The 26225-nt window shown below is 36.0% G+C and overlaps 1 protein-coding gene across 1 annotated transcript in view; it reads left to right on the top strand.

The window, feature by feature from the left end:
- The window catches only part of ADAMTS3 (ADAM metallopeptidase with thrombospondin type 1 motif 3), a 278318-nt gene that overhangs the window by 196374 nt on the left and 55719 nt on the right, over positions 1-26225 (top strand). Inside the window, exon 5 of the mRNA XM_063108445.1 lies at positions 21952-22151. Coding sequence (XP_062964515.1) covers positions 21952-22151 — 200 coding nt within the window. The remainder of the gene's footprint in view (positions 1-21951; positions 22152-26225) is intronic.

The following is a 26225-nucleotide window of genomic DNA, read 5'->3' as shown; positions in this document are numbered from 1 at the left end:
AAATAGTTATACATTTATTTCTTCCTTATAAATCATAATTCTTTTAAATTTATTTTCTTACCTTGTTGAGTCTTGTTTTGTTTTGTTTTGTTTCACCACTTTGTGCATATCTGTGGATGACTGTGAAAGCACTGCAAGTATTAGTTCGGGGTTACAAAAATTTTAGCAGACAGACGAATTCACAAATACAAAATCCATGAATAATGAGAACTGGTTTTAGAAATAGAATATAATATCATGTAATATAATAGTGTGTGCCTTTGTGTATATTATAAGATATAAACTCTTGGATGTGTAAGTTGTCTCCAGTTTTTCTTTGATATGTGCACTTCCAATGCTGTTCCAAAAAAGTTTTCCTTTTTTGTTCTTCCACATATTGCACACTGGCACTAAACCCAAACCATGTACCTGCTGATTTGTTCACTCATTTATTTGTTTTACAAACATTTATCGATCACTTACTGTGTTTCAGGCTCATTGGACTACTTTTTAGCATGTTTTTCACTTGTTTTGAAATGGATTCAATCATTAATTACCAGATTTTTTTAAATCACGAAAGTATTCTGCAGTCAAGAACATTTATTTATGCCCCTCTGTCTGTAGTGTCATGGAGTCAATATAATGAAAATTCCAAGGCAGATGGGATAAAGGTATACTAACTCTCATATGTCATGAGCGCCTTATATGAGTATAGCTGTACTATAACAAATATTATGTAGAACATACCTACCTTTAAGCCTTATTGTTTGTCTCAGTCCATTTGTGTCGCTAGAACAATATGCTATAGAAAGGGTAATGTATATAAAACAGAAATTTATTTCTTACAGTTCTGGAGGCTGGGAAGCTCAAGATCAAGGCACCCGCACTTGGTGTCTGGTGAGAGCTGCTCTCTGCTTCCAAGATAGTGCCTTGTTGCTGTGTCCTCACAAGGCAGAAGTGCAAGAAGGGACGAGCACTCCATCATGTGAGAAGAGTAGACAATAGCAAACCCATTTCTGCAAGCCCTTTTTAAAAGGGCCCAAATCCATTTATGAGGGCAGAGCCCTCATGACTTAATCACTTCACAAAAGGCCCCATCTGTTAATACCACCACAATGGAGATTAAGTTTCAACATGAACTTGGTAGGGGACACCATGATTCAAACCATAGCATTGTTATATGAAGTTTTGTGCTGTAGTGAGTTTTATTATCTGTGACGGTTCTTTGTTTTTATAGAACTTACGCTGATGTCCATTGAACAAGAGGAAAAATGTAACACATGAATTTACTCTTGAACACTTTTTTTTTTTTTTTTTAAGGTTTTGACTTTACAGACTGGTAGAAAGTGCTCTGGGACTGCTGAATTTATTGATTAGCCTTAGATGAGGTGATGTAAACTGGTCCCTTAGCACAGGGAAGACTTTGAACAGTTTCTTTAAGTATTATTTGAGATGTTATTTTGTTTAGGTGAACAACTTTCCAGGCTGGTGAAATAAGTAAAAATGGGTAGACTGTATAATGAAAAATAATTAGGTTAACTCTTCTAGAGAAAAAATTAAACTAGAATGGAATAGAAGACAGGTGGTTTAGGTACTTAAAAGTTAGGCCAATGCCAAAAGGTTTAGATTTAATGAAGAAAGGAAGTTTGCACTACCAAAATCTCTTGGAGTTAAATTTACTTATTTGTTTTTAATTTTAACATTTATTTTTATATATTTGTGGGATACAGTATGTTGTTTTGATACATGTGTGTACTGCACAATGATTCACTTAGGCTAGATAGCATAGTTGTGGTACCCATTCATCTACCGCTTCTCCTCCTCCTCACCCCCTCACCTCTGGTAACCATTATTTTACTCTCTATGAGAATCGCTTTAGACTCCACATGTGAATAAGATCATGCAGTATTTGTCTTTTTACGCCTGACTTTACTTAACATGATGGTTTCTAGTTCCATCTATGCTTCTGCAAATGATATCATTTTTTAAAAATAGGTGAGTAGTATTTCATTGTGCATATATACCACAGTTTTTTTTTAATCCATTCATCTATTGACAGACCTTTAGGTTGATTCCATCTCTTGGCTATTGTGAATAGTGCTGTGATGTGAATGGGAGAATAGGTGTCTTTCTGATACAGTGATTTCATTTCCTTTGGGTATATACCCAGTAGTGAGATAGCTGGGTCACAGGGTAGATCTATTTTTAGTTCTCTGAGGAATATCCATACTGTGGCTGTTTCAATTTACTACCACCAGCAATGTAGGAAAGTCCGTTTTTCTCTTTATCCCCACCGGCATTTGTTATTTTTTATCTTGTTGATAGTAGCCATTCTAACTGGAGTGAGGTAATGTCTCATTGTGGTTTTAATTTGCATTTCCCTGATGATTAGTGATGTTGAACATTTTTCCGTGTTCCTTATGGCCATTTGTATGTCTTGTTTTGAGAAATGTCTGTTCAGGTCCTTTGACCATTTTTTAATTAGATTATTTGGTTTTTTGCTGTTGAGTTGTTTAAGTTCCTTATATATTCTGCATATTAGCCACTTCTCTGATGTGTAGTTGTCGAACACTTTCTCCCATTCTGTAGGTTGTATCTTCACTTTGTTGATAGTTTCCCTTGCTGTGCAGAAGCTTTTTAGTTTGATGTTGTCCCATTTATGTATTTTTGCTTTAGTTGCCTATGCCTTTGATGTCATACTCAAAAAAGCACTGCCCACTCCCATTTTATATAGCATTTCCCCTATGTTTTCTTCTAGTGGTTTCTTAATTTTGGGTCCTAAATTTAGGTCCTTGATCCATTTTAAGTTGATTTTTATGTATGGTGAGAGATAGAGGTCTAGTTTTAATCTTTTGCATGTGGGTATCCAGTTTTCCCAGCACTGTTTGTTCAAAAGGCTATCCTTTCCCCATTGTATATTTTTGGCACCTTTGTCAATACTCAGTTGGTTATAAGTGTACGGGTTTATTTTGAGGCATCTATTCTATTCCATTGGTCAATTTGTCTGTTTTTATGCTAGTACAATGCAGTTTTGGTTCCTATAGCTTTTAGTATATTTCGAAATCAGGAAGTATGATGCCTCCAACTTTATCCTTTTTGTTCAAGATTGCTTTAGCAAGATGGGATCTTTTGTGGTTCCATACAAAATTTAAGACTTTTTTTCAGTTTCTTTGAAGAATATCATTGGTTTTTTGGTTTTTTGATAGGGATTGCATTAAATGTATACATTGCTTTCAGGAATATGGACATTTTATAACATTGTAAGAAGAACTGATACTGGTTCTTCTCAAACTCTTCCAAAAAATCAAAGAGGAGGGAATACTTTCAAACTCATTCTATGAGGCCAGCATTACCCTCATACCAAAACTAGAAAAAGACACAGCAAAAAACGAAAACCACAGACTAATATCCTAATGAACACAGACATGAAGATCCTGAACAAAATATGAGCAAGCCGAATCCAGCAATGCGTTAAAAGATCACACACCATGATCAAGTGGTATACACCCCAGGGATGCAAGGACAGTTCAGCATACACAAATCTGTAAGCATGATACATCACATCAATGGAATGAAGGAAAAAAACTATATGATCATTTTGATAGATGGCAGAGAAAGCATTGATAAAATCCAACACCCCTTTATGATAAAAACAGTCAACAAATTAGGTATAGAAGGAATGTACCTCAACACAATAAGGCTGTTTACAACAAACTCACAGCTAATATCATACTGAATGGACAAAACTCGGAGGCTTGTCCTTTAAGATCTGGAACAAGACAAGGATTCCCACTTTCCCCACTCTTATTCAACATAGTATTGGAAGTTCTAGCTTGTACAGTAAAGCAAGAGAAAGCAATAAAGGGCATTTGAATCAGAGAAGAGGAAGTCAAACTATCCCTATTTACAGATGGCATGATAATACACACAGAAAACCCTAAAGACTCCACCAAAAAATTACTGTAACTAATAAATGAATTCAGTGAATTGGTAGTATACAAAATCAGCACCCCAAAATCAATAGCCTTCCTGTATGCCAGCAACGAAATTGCCAAGGAAGAAATAAAGTCATGCCATTCACGATAGACAACAAAAAATTGAAATAACTAGGAGTAAATTTTATGGAGGAGGTGAAAGACTGCTGAAAAGAAAACCATAAAACATTGGTTTAGAAAAAAACTGAAGAGGACACAAATAAATGGAAAGATATCTCATGTTCATGGGTCAGAAGAATTGAAGTAACCTTTAAAGAAGATAATCTAGGTGGCCAAACATAGGATAGGTGCAGCAGACAGAAAATGGTGAAAGAGAAGACACAGTTCAATATCTAGAACATGAAATATGATACTGGATATAGAAATAAGGGTGGAGTGGCAAATCTAAGAATATTGTGTATCAAGAATTATCAGCATTTGTTAATGGTCTGATGAGGCAAACAAAGTATAAATGACTTCAGGGCCTGACGAATTTGTTAATGGCCTGACGAGACAAGCAAAGTGTAAATGACTTTTGATTGCCTGGAAAGGTAGTACAAGGTGATTGTTGAAGGATATATTACATTGAGGTAAGTTAATATTTTGAGAGGAATAATGAGAAGACATTGGAACATAACTGTAAAAATGTTCCATTACTTCCATTACTCCTATGTAATTTAGGATAAAAAATGCATTAAAACTCTATAATTGAATTATTTGTTCAAAGGATTACCTTTAAAAAGCCAAGAGCCTTGGGGGTGATTCTCAGCCAATTGTTGAAGAGAACTGGATCTTGCAAAGGACCACCTGAACAGACATCTGGAAAACTCAAAGTGGAGAAGAATGAAATGTGGAGTTGAAAGGCTGCATTAGTGGAGAGAATATGTGACTATTCATTCTGTTGAAGAAAGCAAAATGGGATAGAAAGGAGATAGTGAGCTAGAAAGAAGGGAAAGGGAATCTGATTTGACTCAAGTCAATGTCTGTAAAGAAGCAGATATACTGACCCAGAATGGATAGGAGTAGGGTGAGGTTTATATGGGTTGAGGAGTGAAATTTATTATTGAATTGTAAACCAAACATAGATAAATGTACTTCTGGAAATGTTTTGTCTAAACAAATGCTTGGACTACGTCAAGGAATTTGTAGAATGTTACTTGGGAGCACCTAGCACATAAGTGTTCAATAAACGTTTGTCAAATGAATGAGTGAACTCTCCTCCCTGCCTTGTACCCACCCTATGCCTTTTGGTACATTCTCTGAGTACTAAAGGTGTATTAATTAGGTGATCTTAGTGAAACAGTTTTATGGAATAGTAAGCTAGAGGACTGATTGTAAGTAGTTCCTAAGGATGCAGGAGGTAAAAATAGAGGTATTAGGCAAACTCCACAAATATGAAAGACTCACAGAAGTGGAATTCTAGAGCTAGGATGGATCTTGCAGGTCATTGAATAGCCCAACCCTCTTATTACAAGGATGTGGATCTGAAGCCCCGTTTTGTTAAATAACTTACCATATATATGTGAAGGTTCAGTTCCAGGAAATTAAAACCACACTAGCTATTTTAAGCATGAAAGGATTTAATATAAAGAATTAAATGCACATTAAATTTTTGGAAGGATTGGTGGAATAGCCTCTAGGCTTGGGCTCCAGGACTAGTTCCCGGAACGATAGGGCAGATTGGCCCACCCTGGCAGCTGCTGTTTCTGCTAAAGTCAGGGAAGAGGAAAACAAGATAGCTGCCGCTGGACCTGTTGACTCCAGAAACTTGTCACCAAAGATGTTATTAAAGGATAACAAACTGCTACTGTACTACTGCACCTTCCTTTCAGCATCCACACAGCTAGCAAGTAGACCTAGGACCATGCTACAGAAAACTCCTGTCTCCCCAGTGTCTCCACAACCACACTTGTCACTTCTAAATTCTAAATCTCACATGAGTTCATCTAATTGATGAATCAAATTCTATCTGGAATCCTAACTGAAAGCACATTGAGGAACATAGTTCCAACTTCTGCAAGAGTGCCTGCCACAGGGAGTTGGGATGGGTGACGACTGCCAAATAACCATATTCACCATTCCAGTTTCTGCAACTAAGAAAGAACATCACTGCAACAAGAACACAGTAGCCCTGTTACTGCAGTTTCTTTTTTATCATAGAAGACAAGTACACAAAAAAGAATTACGTAGATTCAGCCCAGCCTTCTGTTAATCACATTCTGAGACTGAAAGACCTATAAGTAGGGTGACCACTTAATTTATTATTCAAACTAGGACACATTTGAGAGTGAATTATGTTACTAATATTTATGCCAGGATAACAAGCATAACACAGAACTTTCCCAAGGAAAACTGGCCCGAAGCCTGTCTATAAAATATTTAAGATCCTTCATGATCTTGTTTCAACCTCCCTTAGCAACCACATCTCTCAACACAAATCTCCACTTATTTTTTGCACCATGCTCTTTGAAGTTCTATTCCTCCAAAATATCAATACTTTTCAGATCTTCTGCACATGTGGTTCCCATCGCCTGGAATGGCCCTCCCTATGTCTCCACATCTCATTTCTGTGCATCTTTTAAAATCTTGTTCAGATGTCATCTCCTCTGTTGAAACATTCTCAGATTCTCCCAGGTAGAATAAATTGGTTCTTCCTCAGTTACGTACTTATTTTGTATGAAAATATCTGTTTACATATCCTTCTCTCCTTTTAAGTTGTGACCTCCTCAATAATGGGGACTGGGCTTATTCGTATTTTGTTCACAGAACCTAGATCAGGTTTTACGCTGAAAGGGTGTTCAAGAAATGTTTGGAAATGAATTGAAGGAAGGAAGGAGGGGAGGAAGGAAAAAATGGAGGGGTGAGGAGAGCAAGAAATAGAAGGAGGAAAGAAAGGAAAGGGGAGGGCAGGGGGGAAGGAGGTAACAAGACCTTCCTATAATTCTAACATTTTCATTTGTAATGATTCTTATTTTACCAGCCTATTAGATCTTTAAAACCACTGAATGAGTTGAGATGTGAACTCACATACTCACTTAGACATAGACTTGCTTCTTGTATCTGAGTTTCTCCAAGTATTTGAAGAAAATATGAAGGTACTTCAAAAATTCATGGAAAAATGAAATTAAAAAGATAATATGAATCTTTCCAAGAACTTTTTGAAGGTCCCTTGTATCTGTATTTGACTTTGATGATAGTCAGTGATAAAATGTTTCCACTGCATCCACGATAGCCTATCAGATATGTCATCCCTCACTGTTAATTGAACATATGTTTAGATTTCTTGGACTAAAAATGTAAAAAGAATGTTTAAAATCTACAAAGATGAATTTGGAAATAATGGGACGTACTGCACCATGAATCATCACTGTGCCACGTTCCTTATTATCACAAGATGATTCTTATTTTAAGTGAGTGGTTTCATCCTGCTTGTTGTTACTCATGTTGGTTTTTTAAAAAATTTTTTTTTTGAAAAATGGTTTTGAAAGGGCCCACAGTGAGCCCTCATTTATAGAATTTATTTCTTGCCTTCACCTCTGTAACATGACTTCCCAAAGTTCACCCTAATTTTCTATCATGTAAAAATGATTTTTAGAAATCTACTTTGTAATTGTCTAAAAAACGCAGACCAAACATATTCAGTAAATATTTCAAACATCATATTCTTTGGATTGTAAGGCAATACCTATGTTTGCTAAAATTTTAATGTTTTCCTCTCTCTGCATGTTTGTGCTAAGGAACAAGCACCTTTTTTTTTTTTTTTTTTTGCTACTCTTGGAAAATAGTCTTTTTCTGTAACATATTTACAGTACCTTTTGGCTCAGATATCTTTTAATGAACAAAGAAGTTCACATTCTTTTATAAGAAAGTTGAGTATAATTTCCGGGGGTGAGGGGTTTACTAAATGCTGTTTAACCTTGATTGTTCTCTCTTCCATATAATACTGTGTGTTACAAGGACATATTCAAAGAGATTTAATGTCCCATAAAGTATAATTTTTTATTAAAAAGGCATCATCAATGTCTACATGGAAGAGTTCACTACTACTTAACTTCCACAAGTCCAAGTAAATGTGTATAGAAAGTCATTTAGGGAAAGCTGACTGGCTGTTGAAAATTCTAAGTCATGTTACAGAGTAACATGTGTGTAAGTCCAAGCCTCTAAGACATCATATGTTTTTAGCAAAACTGAATTAAGTGAACTTCTGCTTCTGGCTAAGATAGAATAACAGATACTGCATTACCCTCTTGCTTTACAAAACCAGAAATGGACAAAATATAAAACAACAGTTTGCAGGACCCTGGACATCAGGCAGGGAATGACAGTGACCCTGAGAGATGAGCAGCAAATGAGGTGAACCTCCGCACTACTCCAGCTTACTGCCTTGAGGCTTTCCAGTCTGCTCAGGGGAAGAGGAACCCAGCTGGAGCCTGACAGACTCTCAGAGCAGAGAAGCCAGAGCTGAGAGTCTGGAGACTTGAAGGTGGCCAGAGTTCACAGGACTGAGTATGGGAGAAGAGAGAGCTACTCAGAGTTGGACTCTGAAGCTCTGGGGAGGTCCCCCTCTTGTTTCAGCACATACATATGTGAAAACCATGTAAATAAAGCTTGGGAAAGAACCACTGGAGAAGATCAGAGGTAACAGCTCATGGCACTTACATGGGGCTGGAGTAGTATTGTTCCCACTAGCCAGACAGGAATATCTCTTGATTCACAGAGCACTGTGTAGGCAGAGGGGTCTGGCCCCAGTAGTGCTGAATAATTGACTCAAGATGAGCACTGCTCTGACCCTGCCTAATACATCTTAAAAGCAAAGCCTGAAAAGAGCCAACTGTTTTCAAATAATTTAACTGCATCCGAGAGCAAAGCTCAAGAGTATTTATAGGAATACAAATATATTTAGCAGCCAAAAAGGTAAAATTCATAATGTCAGACCTCTGGTCAAAAATTACCAAGTATGCAAAAAAGCAGGAAAAGGCAACCCATAGTGATGAGAAAAATCAATCTGTTGAAACCAACCTAGAATTGACAGAAATGTTAGCATTAACAAACAGAAACATTTAAACAGCTATTAAAGCGATATTCTATATGTTTAAAAAAACATGGAAGATGTAAAAGTACCCAGGTTTTTTTGCTTCTGTGTGACCGGTACTATCTGGGAGAATGTATTTCAGGCATGCATTTATATGAGCAAAATGTAAATACAACAACGTTTCTCTCCTCTGGCTTATTTCATTCTTTAAACTAAGAATGGTTTTATTTTAACAAATAAGTGTCTTTAGTGGAAATTTACTTTAGGAGTGACTCAACAATTTATTTGAATGCAAAAAATAAAAATGCTATGTTTTTAAATTTAACTTGAATAATATTATTTGTGGATTGGGAATTACGCTATTTTATTCATAGTATTTGATAGCAAATATTGTTCTGACATAGACTTGTCTTTGCAATTAATTACTATGGCTTAAATATGTTGACTACACATGATATAACTGCAAAAACTGACCTTCCATTTGAACATGAGTCAAAACTGTTTGATCTGTATTACTCAAATGAGCATAAGCACTTTAGATTTTATTTTATTTTTTTAAGGTTTAAAATAGAATAAAGTGTATTTCTCATAACTTGTGAAGAAAATGATTTTTTAAAAAAATTTTATTTTGTCGATATACGTTGTGGTTGATTATTGTTGCCCCTTACCAAAACCTCCCTCCCTCCTCCCTCTCCTCCCTCCCCCCCAACAATGTCCTTTCTGTTTGCTTGTCGTATCAACTTCAAGTAATTGTGGTTGTTATATCTTCTTCCCCCCCGCCCCGGTTTTTTTTTGTGTGTGTGTGTGTGTGTGTGTGTGTGAATTTATATATTAATTTTTAGCTCCCACCAATAAGTGAGAACATGTAGTAGTTCTCTTTCTGTGCCTGACTCGTTTCACTTAATATAATTCTCTCAAGGTCCATCCATGTTGTTGCAAATGGCAGTATTTCATTCGTTTTTATAGCTGAGTAGTATTCCACTGAGATAACATCTAACCCCAGTTAGGATGGCTAAAATCCAAAAGACTCTGAATGATAAATGCTGGCGAGCTTGCGGAGAAACTGGAACTCTCATACATTGTTGGTGGGACTGCAAAATGGTGCAGCCTCTATGGAAAATTGTATGGAGGTTCCTCAAACAATTGCAGATAGATCTACCATATGACCCAGCTATCCCACTGTTGGGAATATACCCAGAGGAATGGAAATCATCAAGTCGAAGGTATACCTGTTCCCCAATGTTCATCGCAGCACTCTTTACAATAGCCAAGAGTTGGAACCAGCCCAAATGTCCATCATCGGATGAGTGGACACTTTAGATTTTAAAAAATGTAGATTGACTACTAAAGAAGTAGTTTAATGTTATGATAATATGCACTTTTAATTCCATGTATTTGGAATTCTGCTTTAATAAAATTTTATTGCGTCACAATAAAAACATATAAAGTAAAATTTTAATCAGGATAAAATTCTGGTCCATGCTATGGATATGTAATTACTTAAATGATCTAAATGTTACCTTTTAGGCAACTCAGTTTGTCTGTAAAATCTGGAAGCATAGATAAAATTTTATTTTTTAGAGAAGAAACTGAGTATGTCCTTGACAAACTATATATATTTGCCTATGTCTCTAGACTTTATGGACACTTTGCTCTTCTTTAAATGGTGAATGGGAAGATTATCTCTTATTGTGATAAATTACCAGACTTCTACATTTTTATGAAGTAGTTTATATCATGCATAATCATCAATGTAGTTTCTCTTCAAGTGTATCATATTTTTCCCATGTAAAAATATGTTTTGTTATTGTATCCTTGAAGGATCTGGCATCAAATTATAAATGTGATCAATCACATATAATTTTAAAATTCATAACAATAATAGCCATATTTAATAATTTAAAATAGTGAATTTATGGCCCAATTATTAATTATGGAAATTTAACCAGAAAGAAAATTTTAGAGATACTCTAGCACAACCCATTTATTTCACAGATAAGGAAACTGAGGTTCAGATAAGTTTAGCATCTTTCCCAGAAATCATACAGTTATATCGTAACACAGCTGGAACCAGAGTTCAGTTTTCCTTTTATTATTTTTCTATTGCTGCATAATAAATTGCCACAAATATGGCTTAAAACAGTGCCCATTTAGCAGCTTACAATTCTGTAGGTCAGAAAGCCAAGGTGGCTGGACTGGTTCTATGCTGAGTATCACAGTGCCAAAATCAAGGTGTTAGTCAGGCTGAACTATCATCTGGAGACTCTGGGGAAGAATCCACTTCCAGGCTCATTCAGTTTGTTGGCAGAATTCAGATCCTGGTCCTTGTGGGCCTGAGGCCCCCATTTCTTTGCTGGCTGTTGGCCATGGTTCACTGTCAGTACTTAGATACCTCTCTCTGGTCCTTGCACAGGCTCCCTTCATCTTCAGAACCAGCAATGGCACATTGAATCCTCCTCATGGTTCACATGTGTGACTTTCCCATCTGCCACTGGACCAAGAAAGTTCTCTGCTTTTAATGGTGCATGAGGTTAGATCAGGCCCACCTGGATAATGCCTCTGTTTTATGGTTAACTGTACCATATTACATAATATAATCATAGGAGTGATATATCCACAGGTTCTGGAGAATAGGGCAGGGCATCTTAGTGGGGCCATTTTAGAAAGTCTGCTTACCACATTCCTAAACCTATTCTGATCTTCTTTGTATTATACCTTCTAAAAGATCTGTAATATACATATTAATATACTGTGTATAAAAGTTTATGTGTATCTGATGCAAATATAACTTTGATATTCATGTGGCTGACTCCATCACTTTGCAGGATCTCTGCCCATTTGCTGCCTTCTTTTGAACACTTTATCTGAAATTGTGCCTTCCTCACTTGTCCTCCCGCTCCCCTCATCCAGTTTTATTCTTGTTACCCTACTTCATAGTTCTTACACTGCAGTGTGAGTTCTGTGAAGGCCAGCGCCATGTTTGCCCTGTCCACTGCTGGATTCCCAGGTGGTGTCTATTTCTTTAAACATTTATCTGAGAGAATAAATGGTAAATGTTAGTATTAATATTTTGGCAATAATGACTTGTTCAATTTTTTATTAATCATTCCATAAACCGTTGCAGAAAAATTTGGTATCCTCATGGAGAGTTTCTGGGGAAGTATGAGGTGAAGAAATCTTCTGTCTTTAATAAAGTAACATATAGAAGGCAACTGACAGAAGCAACATAGCTTTGAAATTGGCAGCTGTGAAATGGAATCTTCTCTCTCCTCTGTGCAGTTGAGCTTATTTAGAAAACCTTAACTTCTAACAGTCTAAGATGACTAGAATGTAATCTAGTAAATCATGCATAGTGATCTCTTGCTCTACTCTTCCACTACCCTCCTTGATTTCGTAAAGCTCAACTATGGAAACCAAAAGTAAGAAAAAATATAATTTAGTCAAGAGGAAGAAAAATGTTAACTAAAATACTACTAAATGTTTAGAGTACTAAAATGTGAAAATTAAAAACTATGCTGTCTACCAAAATTAACTTTATGATTTTAGCTGAATTAAGAGCAACAGAAGAAATAAACTAGGAAGCAAGTTACCAGTAACAAAATCCTTCATTTATAATTGAATAGAGAGAAGAAAATAATTAATTTGGTAGTATATTAAATCATTTTCTGTTACTGATTACAGAATACCTGAAATTGGGTAATTTATGAAGAAATGAAATTTATTTCTTACAGTTTTGGAGACTGGGAAGTACAGGGTCCAGGGGGCATGCCTGGTGAGGGCCTTCTTTCTGGCAGGAACTTTCTGCAGAGTCCCTAGGAGATGCAGGTTATCACATGGCAAGAATAGCAAGAGTGCTTTTTCTGTGCTCACTTGCTCTTCTTGTAAGCCCCCAGTCCCCTGATAACCCATTAAACCATTAACCCATTAATCCATGAATGGATCAGTCCATTCATGAAGGCATAATTTTCATGATCCAGTCATCTCTTAAAGGCCCCACCTTTCAAATATCATATTGGGGATTAAATTCCAACATAAACTTTGAAGGGGACAGACATTCAACCCATAGCAGAGAGATAAAACAGAATATATAGTTACTTTCAGAGGTCCATGCAGCCTAAGAATAGTTTACTAAAGAAGAGTTTGATTTGATCATCACACAGTTTATACATGTATTGGAATATTACTCTGTACCCCAAGAATATGTACAATTATTACATGCCAATTAAAAAATAAATAAAATAAAAAATAAATCAATGCAACTATGTAAATCAAGTTGCTGAAAATATATAACATGAAATATAAATATCTGTAAAGAGAAAAGAAGGAAAAGAGTGGGAAGGAAAATGAGGATTACTGATGATGACAGCAGGAAGGGTACAGATGGGCTTATTCATCAGAATTCTTTCAGTTTCACGTGTCAGGAGCTCACATCAAACAGTCTTGAGTTAAAGGGAAAAAAAGCAGTAAAAAAAGAAAATGAGGTGGTGGTAGTTTATTGGTTCATGGAAATGAAAAGACCAAGGTTTCAGGGATGAATGACTGAGTTCAGAGGCTCAACATCATAACTGAAGTATAATCTATTGTCTCCAACAGTATTCTCTACTTTCATCTTCCGGCATTAAACTTAGCCCAACAACTATCCCCCTAGCTAACTTAGACCAACAACTAGCCCTCAAATACCTATGTTGTTATATTTTGCCAGTTTCAAGCTTAACAGAGAGAACTTTTCTTTCCTAGTAGTGCCGTAAAAGCCCTAGGTCATACTTTCATTTGTGTGATTTAGGCTATTTGCCCATCCACTAGCCATTACTGGAGTCAAGGAAATGGTACATACTACTTGTCCATGCCTGGGTCAATGTCCACTGCTGGAACTGAAGAGAGAGGGTGGAGTGGGAAAGTGAGACTAGGAGGGTACAAATCTGTGTAACTGCATGTACTGCCTAAAAAAAATAATTCTCCCACACCTAGAGTTGTTAGATTTAGCAAATAAAAGTACAGAAGTCTTATTTAAATTTGAACCTCAGATAAACGATGAATAGGTGTTTAGAATTATGTCAATTAAGTTTTCTTTATATGTAATATTTGGGATACACTTAGATTTTTTTAAAAAGTTATTTGTCTTAAATTTGAACTTAACAGGGAATTCTGTACTTTACTGACAACCTTGCCCACACCAAAACATTTCAGTGATTTATTCATTAAATGGTTGCAATGGGGCTGAGCGAGTAACAATGGTGAGAATCCCCCACTATGGGAATGAAGGATGGTACCTTTCAAGAGTCCAAAAGAATGCAGAAGTGATCTCTAGGCAGATTACAGGAGGAGAAATTAAACACAAAATGCATTAATGCAGACTAAGAGCATAAGAGAGACCAGCAGAAGACTGTTACTAAGGGATCAAAGAAGAGGAGGATCTGAAAAGGAGAACTCAGCAAGGTGGGTTGCCTGTACGTGATTCATTTCCTTCTCCTCTTTTATTTCGGGTCCTTACCCTTCATCTTTTTTAATAGAACCTCAGTATTATTCATGAACTCACACTTCTAAACATGTGCTTAAAGAAGGCTGGCCTCAGCCACAGGGGTTGATTTCTTATTTGCCTAAAACAGATACGGGGTTCCATTCTTCTCATTTGTGGATGATTTTGACACAGGTGTGTAATTTGATTCTGGTCACTGAAATATGTAGTTAAATGTACCCAGGGCATCTAGGAAAGGTTTTGACCTTCTCCTAAGAAAGATGTGGAGGAAAACACAGTCTGTTGGACCTGCTGATGATGATTGGTGCAGCCATTCCAAAATAATCAAAAAAGTCAGTTTGAAGATAAAATTTGTACGCCAAGAATGGCAGGATATGAAAAGATGGAAATAATTGGGTCCTTGATGATCTACTGATAGGTTAACCCAGGAATCACCCTACCTCTGGATCTCATGTTATGCAAACTAATATGTCTCCTTATTGCTCAAGACACTTTAAGTAAAGTTTTCTTTGTTTGCAGCTAAAATCATTCTAACTGACATATGAAGATTCTTATTGAAAGTCAGAGTTCTTTTGGATATTGAGATGACTTTTTAATTTTGTTTACAAATGATCACAAACCCAAAGCATGATAACATTAATTTTTACTTAAAGGTAAGAAGTTATGCATTTAAAAAGTACCATATGTTTTCCCTTAAAGTAGTCAGTAAAAACAAAAGCTAACACAAGTATTTTAGAATTAGAACTTTTGGGGAAAAGAAATCATGGAAACTAATATTCATTCAATGGTAACATCTTAAAAAAAAAACATCAGTTACTTAGTGAAATTTCTGAATTGACATCATAAATTGGCTTGAATATAGTTCTTTGAACTATCATTATGGAATTTCCCAGTTGGTCGAAGGATGCAGCTGCTTTCCACAGAAATGTTTTATATATTGGTAAAATAGTTCTATGCATATGGGGATGTTATTACTGTACCCTTTTAGGAAGTAATAACTTTAAATATTTTTTAAAAGGTGTCAATGGAAAGATCACTATTGCCGAAACAAACAGGTCGACACAATTATTTAATTTCACTTTGCTTCTGATATTAACAGATGACATTTGTAGGATTTTACACCTATTTTTAGCTCTGATTATAGGACCTCCACCTACTCTTGGAAAATCCAGCTTGTGGTATTTCAGTTACTTCATTTTCATAACAGTATTCTGTTCATGAAGAACCAAATTTCTACATATAAACTCATTCTGTATTTATTGTTACTGCACAACAGTATGATTCTTCCTCATTTTCTGAAGTAGATGCACTAAAAAGAAAGCTGCTGTGGTACATTTTGATAAAATGAATCTTTATCATTCACTTATTAACATGAAAATTAACTTGCATTCCCATAGGGAGTAGGAGTACAGGGGAAACCTACTCAACAAAATTAAAAATTGTCATTATCATATATATGAGGACTAGATTTGGTGTCATATAAAAGAAAACCCATCAGAATAGTGGCCTGAATATGATAGAAGAGTTATTTATCCCTTGTGCATAACAAAGTCTGGTGCTAGGTAATCCAACCCTGGTATGGCAGCCCCACAGTCATCAGGGAGTCAGACTCCTTCGTGCTTGCTACTCTACTACATGCGGAACATGCCCTGATTCTCAGGTCACCTCATAGAGTGCTTGATTTTAGGTTCAAGTTCCAGGCAGCAGGAAGGAATACTGAGTGGAGGGCCAAGGGGCACACACCAGAATGAATCGCCTCCTTTGAAGAGCCTTTGTGGAAGCCTCCCATGTAAGCCAATAAAAGACCTCTGTGTAAACCACCAAGATATAAGCAAAGCTTCTGCTTAGATCTCATTGACTAATTCTTAGTCACATGCAATCCTTAGTCACAAGAGAGACTGGGAATAACTTTTAGCTGGTTTTATTGCCACCTCAAATAAAATTGACATTCTGCCCCCTAGGAAGGAGAGAATGGGTTTTGGGTAGATGATTCTATCACAGTCTCTTTCACAGTATGCTTAAGATTGCTTTCCAACCCTAATGTATTGGTATTAGATTCAGAACTTTATCAGAGCTTGTACCTCTCCAATTGTACCTTTGTCTTCTGCTTCCTTTTTCAGACCCCTAGAATTTCTTCTGGAGTGGGGAGCAATTTCACTAATCCTGCACTTTGATTTCCTGTAAATATCATTAGGCATATAAAGATGTCATACTCCATCCTTAAAATATTTCAAGCCCAAGTATTCATAATCAGCAAAGCAAATTATATTGTACTTTGTCTGTTTAGTAAGTTCAAAATTCTGATTTAACACTAATAATCCTATATTTAACACTAAAAGGTAGTTTGCTTTTTTCTAGAAAAATGCTCGAAGTACTTTTTTTCTTTTTTCTTTTTGAATGCTCATTTGAGATCACATGTGTTGAGGCTCTTTCTAGCCTGAATTTTTTTTTCTAATTCTGTTATCACATCAGTCCCTGCTGCCCAACTCAGCCTCCACTATTCAAGTCACCTTAACACTTGTGTAGCAGAATGCCAGCAGGGTGCCACCAACGACCCATAATTTTTGACACCCAGTGCAAAGTGTCACTCTGCTTTCATTGGTTGAACTTGCCTACTGCCTTCTATGTGATTCTTTTCAGTACTTCAAAACAGTAAACAGATTCACTAGAAGAGTATCTGGTCATGACTAGCATGATATTCACCTTTAATTGTTCCTATTCCTATGTCTTATGTTGGGGATGTTGATAGCATTAGATATAGAAGCATTTAAGATTTTGTTGAGCAGTGTGTCATCTTTTAAACTGTGAAGCATTACACAGGTGTGGACTATTACTAAAAGTCATGTTTTGGTACCTGATTAGGTCTACTTAACCTAGCAATTGTGAAAGTAATTCAAGCCTATATAATTGTTTGCACTACATGATACGAATTTGGTTTCTTTCTGAATGTAAATCCAATACGACTGGGTGGTTCCCAGGATTAATACCTAGAGAAATGGAGTGGTTTCTCTACCTTCTCAGGATCTACATATTATGTGTGGGTACTGAATAAATATGGTTGAGTGAAGGTGTGTGCTATCTGTAAGCTAGCTATTTCTAATTTTGTATTATGTTTTTAAACTAGTAAACAAGCCTGTGTCTTTGGGTGTAATCCTAATTTTAATTGAAAGCAAACATTTTACATTCTTCTCTCCTTGTGTCTTCTTTGTGCTCTGCAGTAAATATTTTTACCCTTATTCTTTCTAAGGTTATCAGCAGTTCGGATTTCCCTTCACTAATTCCAGATTCTTTTCTCACCTGTTTTAAAATAACAAACTGTATGATTTATGACATGTAAAATAAAATATACATCCTTAAATAAATGAAGGCTTCGGGCCAGCCCATGGCTCACTTGGAAGAGTGTGGTGCTGATAATACCAAGGCCACAGGTTCGGATCCCATGTAGGGATGGCCGGTTAGCTCACTGGGTGAGCGTGGTGCTGACAACACCAAGTCAAGGGTTAAGATCCACTTATCGGTCATCTTTAAAAAAAAAAAAAATGAAGGCTTCTCTTAATGGGAAAATCATCATTATCATCATAAGTAGCAGCAGTAAATACTATTTGTAGAGCACTTATATCTAAGCACTGTGTATAGTGTTTTCACCATTAGCTCATCACAGTAAATCTGCAAAAATAGGTATTATTATCCATTTTACAGATGAGCAAACTGAAGGTCAGAGGTTAGTCATCTTAAGTAAAATCACATTATTAGGATGTAACATTACCAAGATTTGAAGCCAGGTATGTCTGATTACAAAGCCCATGGTACTAGTCACTTGACCAGTATGTTATAAATTAGGCATACTAAGACAAATTCATTATGAATGAAGATATTTCACATCATCAGAGCTGTCTATAATTATAATGATGTGTGTAAGTGAAAAGTGCCAGAAGCTATCCCACTATATTTCTTTGAAATGTTTGACATTGTCCACTTTAGGAAACATAGAAAAGAACATTGCACATTTTTAATTGATTTTGATGTATGGTGAGACATACAGGTCCAGTTTCATTTTTCTGCATATGGATGTCCAATTTTCCCAGCACCACTTATTGAAGAGGCAGTCTTTTCCCCAATGTGTGTTATTGTTGCCTTTGTCAAAGATCAATTGGCTGTAAGTAAGTGGGTGGATTCATGGGTTTTTAATTCTGTTCCATTGGTCCAAGTGTCTGTTTTTATGCCAGTACCATGCCATTTTGGTTACAATAGCTTTGTAGTAGAATTTGAAGTTGAGTAGTGTTATGCCTCTGGCTTTTTTTTGCTCAGGATTACTTTGGCTATTCGGGGTCTTTTGTTGTTCCATGTGAATGTTAGGATTGTTTTTTTCTAATTCTGTGAAGAGTGTCATTGGTATTTTGATGGGGATTGCATTGAATCTGTAGATTGCTTTGGGTAGCATGAACATTTTCATGATGTTAATTCTTCCCATCCAAGAGCATGGTATGTCTTTCCACCTTTTTGTGTCTTCTTTAATTTCTTTCAGTAGTGTTTTGTAGTTCTCATTATAGAGATCTTTCACCTCCTTGGTTAAATTGATTCCTAGGTATTTTATTTTTTGGTTACTATTGTAAATGGGCTTGTGTTCTTGATTTCTTTTTCTGCTACTTTTTATTGGAGTATAAAAATGCTACTGATTTTTGGGTGTTGATTTTGTATCATGCAACACTACTAAAATTGTTAGTCAGCTTTAAGAGTCTTTTGTAGAGTGTTTAGGTTTTTCTGTATATAAAATTATGTAATCTGCAAACAGGGGCAGTTTAACTTTGACATTTCCAATCTTTTATTTCTTTCTCTTGCCTGATTGCTCTGGCTAGTACTTCCAAAGCTGTGTTAAATAGGAGTGGTGAGAGTGGGCCTCCTTGTCTTGTTTCAGTACCATTCAGAATGATATTGGTGATTGGTTTGTCATATATGGCTTTTAGTGTGTTGAGATAATTGCCTTCTATACCTAATTTGCTGAGAGTCATTATCATGAAGCAATGTTGAATTTTGTTGAATGCTTTTTCTGCATCTATTGAGATAATCATACGATTTTTGTCCCTGGTTTTGTTGATGTGGTGTGTCACATTTATTGACTTGTATATGTTGAACCATCCTTGCATACCTGGGATGAATCCCACTTGATCATGGTATGTAATTTTTTTGATGTGTTGTTGTATCCTGATTGTTAATATTTTGTTGAGGATTTTTGTGTCTATGTTCATTAAGAATATTGGCCTGTAATTTTCTTATTTTTGTTGTATCTTTGTCTGGTTTTGGTATGAGGGTGATGCTGACCTCATAGAATGAGTTTGGGAGAATGGCTTCTGTCAAAGACAAACAAACAAACAAACAAAAAACATTGCACAGCACAAGGGAAAACAGGAATAAAGCTGTTCTTGATTTTAAAAGGCTTCCTTCTTTCCTCCCAGGGTTCTTATGCAGCAAAAAAAGAGAGAGATTATCCTCTCTTACCAGAAAACCATGTATTTAAGGAGGGATGCAAAGGCTAAACCAAAGGTGTATTAGAGCAGAATGAAGTCTTTCTGAAATAGGTATTCAGTCCTCTTCATTCATGCACCAGGCTTAATGATATGATATTGCTAGTGTATTTCCATTGGGTGTTGTCTCTGACAGTTCTGCCCCCCAAAAGAGCCATTTTTAGAACTGAGTGCTCATGTATGAATTTCCTATTTGTACACTAGCTATCACAACCTTTCACATTCTCAAATGTGTGAAAAGACTTGAGGTTGAATAGTAAAACTGTTTGCAGGTATAGTCTCTTGCCCTCAGTGTGGGTTTATAGTTCTTGAAAACAACTTTTGAGGAAAACTTTCTGTTTGATGTGGGTGATGGCGAGAGTTATTTATGTATTGTGGAGCTAATGTGATACTTTGGTGAGGAAAAAATTCCCAGCTAATGAGTTAGCAGTTGGGCTTGGGTCAAAGTGAATTACAGTACGGCTTTCAAACCTGAGTAGTCATATTCAGAACTTATGCTCATACTTGTAGGGGGCGGTGTTGGTGTTTCTATGTATTTTTGAAGGAAGCGAGGGTGTGAGTGGGATCTATACTTTCATTACTTCTAATCCCATGTGGCTAGGGCATGGTCATCAATCTTCCTGGCTAAGAGACACCTTTTCTCCTTGCAACTTTATTAAAACCACAAAGGTGTATGGGAAAATACCTACTCATTAATGTCAGATGCTGATTCAAATGGCTTACAGGCCCCAGTACAGTATTAAATAAGCCTCCATATAAAGCATGAGTCAGAGTTGGTTTTATTAAGCTTGCTTTTAGATATGCGGTTGTTTTAGACATCAAGGCAGGTTATAAAGCAAAATCCTTTCCAAGTTGTATGTGTGTGAAATGGAGATGAATATATTTTCAGTTTTTACACCAGCAGTTTTGAATAATCTCTTTAATTTTAGTTTCCTAGTGATACATTTTATTTTTTAACTCATAAAAATATTTTCTTCATCAAAAATATAGTCATCTGAAGGCAGACCAAGAGGTCACTAGACAATGTCTCTCATTCTTTTGCTTCATATATATGTATATATGTGTGTTTGTATGTTTGTGTATGTATATATCTGTGTGTATATGTGTATGTGTATATCTGTGTGCATAAATATGTGTGTGTGTATGTGTGTGAAATGTCTATTTAGAAAGTAAAAAATTGAAATTCCTTAAACTGCATAAAATAAAAAATTACATATCCTTTTATTTTCCTTGGATATAGGTCATTTTCTGACTGACTTCTTACTTTGATATCTCACAGATTTTAGCAACTGATGACCTACTATCCAGATGATGGTCCGTACAAATGTGGTGATCTGTAGTATTGAGTGAATAGGCCTTATATATACACTTCTTCCTTAGTAGCATTCACTACAAAACCATACTCAGAAGAAACCAAGTAAAACATGTTGACCAATAATTATCCTACTAGATACTGTTGTGTTACCATGCTCTAATTTGATTTTTAAATTAAGGTTACTGGGAAGAGAAGCAATTTAAATTTATGTGACACAGATTATATATCCCATGATTATAGTAATTTAAGTTAATCACTGTAAACATACTGACATATGCCTTTCATTTATAATTTCCATTTCTTTAGTAATTACTTATCATGTGCTCTGTGCTCTCACTGCCTTTGCTCTGCAGTGGGGATGCAGCTAGGAGAAAGACTAAACCACTCTCACCTTCGTGGAACATCAGCCTGGCACGGTAGTGCTGCTCTCTGCACAGTAATGTTATCTTACCCTCAGTGTTGTTCTGTGTTGAATTTGTTCGAGGTCTGTCTGATCATATGTATGTGTATATTATTGAAGGAATAAACTGAACAGCATCTCGATGATTATGGATTATAATAATAGGCCCCCAAGAGGATTCTTTTTCCTGAGAAGTTATTAGAAGGCCCATTGGGGAAACTGAAATGCCTGGGTTCCTTTTGTTTCTTAATAGAGTCGGATCTGGAAGGCCTTGATGATCTAGGTACAGTTTACAGCGGCATTGACCAGCAGCTGAATGAAACAATAAGGCGCCGCAGACACGCAGGAGAAAACGATTACAACATCGAGGTGCTGCTGGGAGTGGATGACTCTGTGGTCCGTTTCCATGGCAAAGAGCACGTCCAAAACTACCTCCTCACCCTGATGAACATTGTGAGTAGTGACTCCTTTCTGAGGCTTTTGATCTTTCAATTCACTTCTCTCGTTTTGTTAGTGTCCTTTGGAAACCTGTGTGAGAACTTTTATGACTGTGCTTCACATCTGAAATGTGTGTGTAACCACATTAAATTTAAATGTTGATCTACATGTTTAAAATATAAGAATGCAAAACTAAAGGAATGATGAAGCAAAAAGTTTTTTTGGCTGATCAACTAGTTTTCCATTGTCATCAAGGGAAAATCATAAATATTACAAGCCATAATGAGATAGAATTATGACATGAATTATGACTTTCATTTTGTTCCAGGAATAATCAAAACTCTCAGAACTTTGTCCACCTGACTTAGTGTGGACTGTGAAGGATGAAATAGTTCTTTTCAGAATCGTTCTGTATCCCAGGATGGTGAATGATTTATGCCTGATAACTCTGTGTGGATTCTTGTTAGAGATTTTGAACAAATATGATTTTTTTCAACATTATAAGACTTAAAGTAGTATATTTACAGAGCACACAACTACTGGCATAGTGCCACACAGCAGTTGCTAAAGGACTCTTTAAATTTGTCCTTTTTGTATGACTTGCTAATTGTGTAACCTGGATTAGAAAAAGAATGAAGAGTTTAAATAAGCAAATACATGTCATGTGTTTTGTAAAGTGCCATGTACACATGCATAAATACTCAACCATATTTTAGTTTTCTTTGTCAAATTTTACATCCCAAATCATCTAAAATTTAAGAATTTCTACAGAGCTTCTATTTTCACTTGCATCATTCATTGTACCCCTGGGCTGCTTTCTTCTACCTCTAGGGAGGCAGCCAATCAGTACAGACTTCTTGGACCCCTAACTGGTGCTCAGAACTACAGAAGGCTTTTGGAGTAATGCAACGAAGGCTTGATATGGTCCTTGTTCTCACAGAACTTATAAATAGTCAAGGAGAAAAGATAAATACATGAGATAATTAGCTGGAAAAAAAAGTTAAGCAATCAAAGGCATGCTGTTATTAAGACTTAAATTGTAGGCACTATGTCGTAAATGCTCTAACACTTTAGAAAACGGAGATGTAGCTGCAGTCATCTAATCATGAAATGAGAGTATGAGATTGGGACTTAGGAGCTTGAGGTTTCAGTTCTAGCTTTACTACTGGTTGGCTCTGTGATTTTAGACAAATCATGTTTTTTCCTGGGACTTAATTTCCATGTTTATAAAACTGAAAGATTCAACAAGATGTTCGTTAATTCTGTAATTAATGCAGAAGCTAGGAGTTTAACTGTGTTTTTAGGGATTTGTTTTTCTGTTGTTATTTCTTTGTTTTGCTTTGTTTTTTGAAGAGCACATGAAAATATACAGGGTTTCTTGGTAGAATCTATCAATAAGAATGTAGGAATGGATATAGTATATTCATTATAGAGCAAGTACAGTTTGGAGAGTGTCAAAGAATAAACAAAGCACTGCATTTTAGGTTTTATAACAGTCAAGGACTTTTGTTTATAAGTCCATTAAAAAAGTTAGATAACAGACTGAGACTCTGTCTCAAATACCAAATTATCCTAAAGTTAATAGAACCTCAAAGAATGAAGCCGCAGGAGAGAAAATAATTATTAATACTTAATTAGTTCGTTGCATCTGAAGTAATTAATGTAAGTGGAAACTTGGGGAAGTAATAACAACACTCCTCCCTTCCCTTCTCAAGGTCATAAGCAACTGAAAGATGGACATGGAAATCACACATATGTAGAATAAAATAATTTTATTATTGATGAGAGCTGAATTGCACATGACTTAAGTGTATAGTCATAAGGCTTTGATCATTCTAAATCAGTGGTTCTCAACTGAGCATAGTTTGTCCCCACCCCTGGCCCTGGGGAACATTTGGCAAAGTTTGGAGGCATTTTTGGTTGTCACCAAGGGGGTGGGGGGGACAGGTGCTACCACCACGAGTGGGAGAAGCCAGGGATGCTCCTTAACCTCCTGCAGCACATACGGCAGCTCCACACAACACAGAATTAGGAATTATCTGGCCTAAAATGTTAACAGTGCTGAGGTTTAGAAAACTTGTTCTAAATTAATCTTATTCCCAACTGTCATCTCTCTCCAACTGGTAATTTCAGGTTTCCTCTCTTGGGTCAGGCAGTCAGCTTTAGACATGACAGACAGAATCCCTTCCTCTCTTCCTCCTGTACCCTATACCACCATCACCGTACTGTGAACTGAGATGCAAAACACTGAGCTAAGCATGCTCTTCACCCTCTCTCAAATTCATCAGTCAGGTAAGAGTAAGAGGCAAGAAGAGAAACCAGAAATGCTATTCCCATGAAAATTTCTCATGGAAAATTCAAGGCCAGGAAAATTCGGTTTTTTCATAACAGTGTTCAAGTAAGTATCTCCTATGCTAGCCATGCTTTATGACTTCCATAGTTATCTAAACCCATGGCTCCTGAAACCCGAGGCCTACACAGACATAGATGCTTTCTTGAAATGTCAGATAGGTTCAGACAGAAACTATAGAAGCAAACTGGCAGCAAAATAGCTCTATCTTTTTGCAGTGATTTGGGGAGAAGGGTGTCCATGTGGTAGAGAAAGGAGCAGGATCTCTTTTAAAATTACTTGTCAGCTGAGACTAGTCAGCAAATATATTCTTCCTTTAGTTCACCTGGTTGTCGATTTAGTTTCCATATCAGAACCCAGATGGTATTTACTATACAGTTCCTGAATTAAGGGAGTACTTTTAGGTGCAAGGGCTTTGCTTCATGACGTCCCTTTAATTTAAACTGGGCTTTTTTTTTTTTTTTTTTTTTTTTTTAAGGAAAGCTTGTATTTATTATTTCATACTTTCTTATCTTGAAAAGGGCTCTTAAATTATTAAATGTTAAATGTCTTTTTAATGAAAGAAGGGATAAGTGAACAAATGTATATAAATAATGTAGAGGTAGATTATGAAAAATCTTAGGAGGCAGAAATTTTGGACTTAAAATAAGAATATGCATGATAAATGCAATGATATAATGAAAGTAGCGCTTAAGAATAAGTTAGCAATTATTGGATGTCATATTATTTCAACTATATTGCAAGATAGGAAATATTGCCATTTTTTCTAAAAGAAACAGAGAATTTAAAATGTTTAAAAAATTGAGGTAAATTTTTAAAGATTATTTACATTTTGTACTACAGTGTAAAATAGTGATAATGTGGTGATGGTAATTTTTAAAAGAAGACAGGGTTATTGGGAGGAGAAACTGGTTATTATATTTAATTTTAACTTATTAATCATAATTTAAATGTAATCAAGAAAGACACTTAAAACACAATATATTATATGTAAAGAGTAATGTTATATAGTTTTCATTCATGTGCTATTTTAAATTAGCCATGTAAATTGGCCACCTTTGGGACACAAATATATTTAATCTATTTCAGGGCCATATTTCCTAATGATAGTGATGATTGTGCATATGAATGTGGTAAAGTTCTATAGGTGATTTGCCATGCAGATCTGGGGGTTTGGACACAGAAAAGGCAGCTTACTAAGTTAGCACTTTTCTCTAGGGGTTTAGTGGTCAAGTGAACAAGTTTAAACAGAATGTAGATGATTTTGATATGACTCTCTAAGAGGGGAGATATACCCTCTATCACCCCCTCTCCTTTGTGAATCATTGGGGAGAATAATTAAACATCTTCCATCTCCTTTTATTTTTAACTCTCTATTTTGGAGATAGTGAAATTTCTCCAAGCATTATCTATAAAAAAGAAACAAACAGGTACGAATATATTGCAAAACAACATGATTATTACCCGCACTTGGATTCTTCATAAGCTTTTTATGTTTCAAATAAGAGATTTGTGATATATGTTAAGGTTTTGTTAGGATCCCATGTTATATCTTGTTATATTAAGGAATGTTTGGTTTTACAGTTTTATAATGTGGCTCACTTGCTAGGTAAGTTGCTAATATCGATCCATTGCCTCCTATGTGCAAGGCCTATTTTAGGCTATCCCAGTGAGCAAAATAGGAAATTCTTAACCCTCTTGGAGCTTGCCTGTCTCCTTCACCAAGCTGTAAGAGGGCA

Source organism: Cynocephalus volans, chromosome 9 (assembly GCF_027409185.1).
Source record: "Cynocephalus volans isolate mCynVol1 chromosome 9, mCynVol1.pri, whole genome shotgun sequence".
NCBI lineage: Eukaryota > Metazoa > Chordata > Mammalia > Dermoptera > Cynocephalidae > Cynocephalus > Cynocephalus volans.
This window is presented reverse-complemented; position numbering and strand designations above follow the sequence as displayed.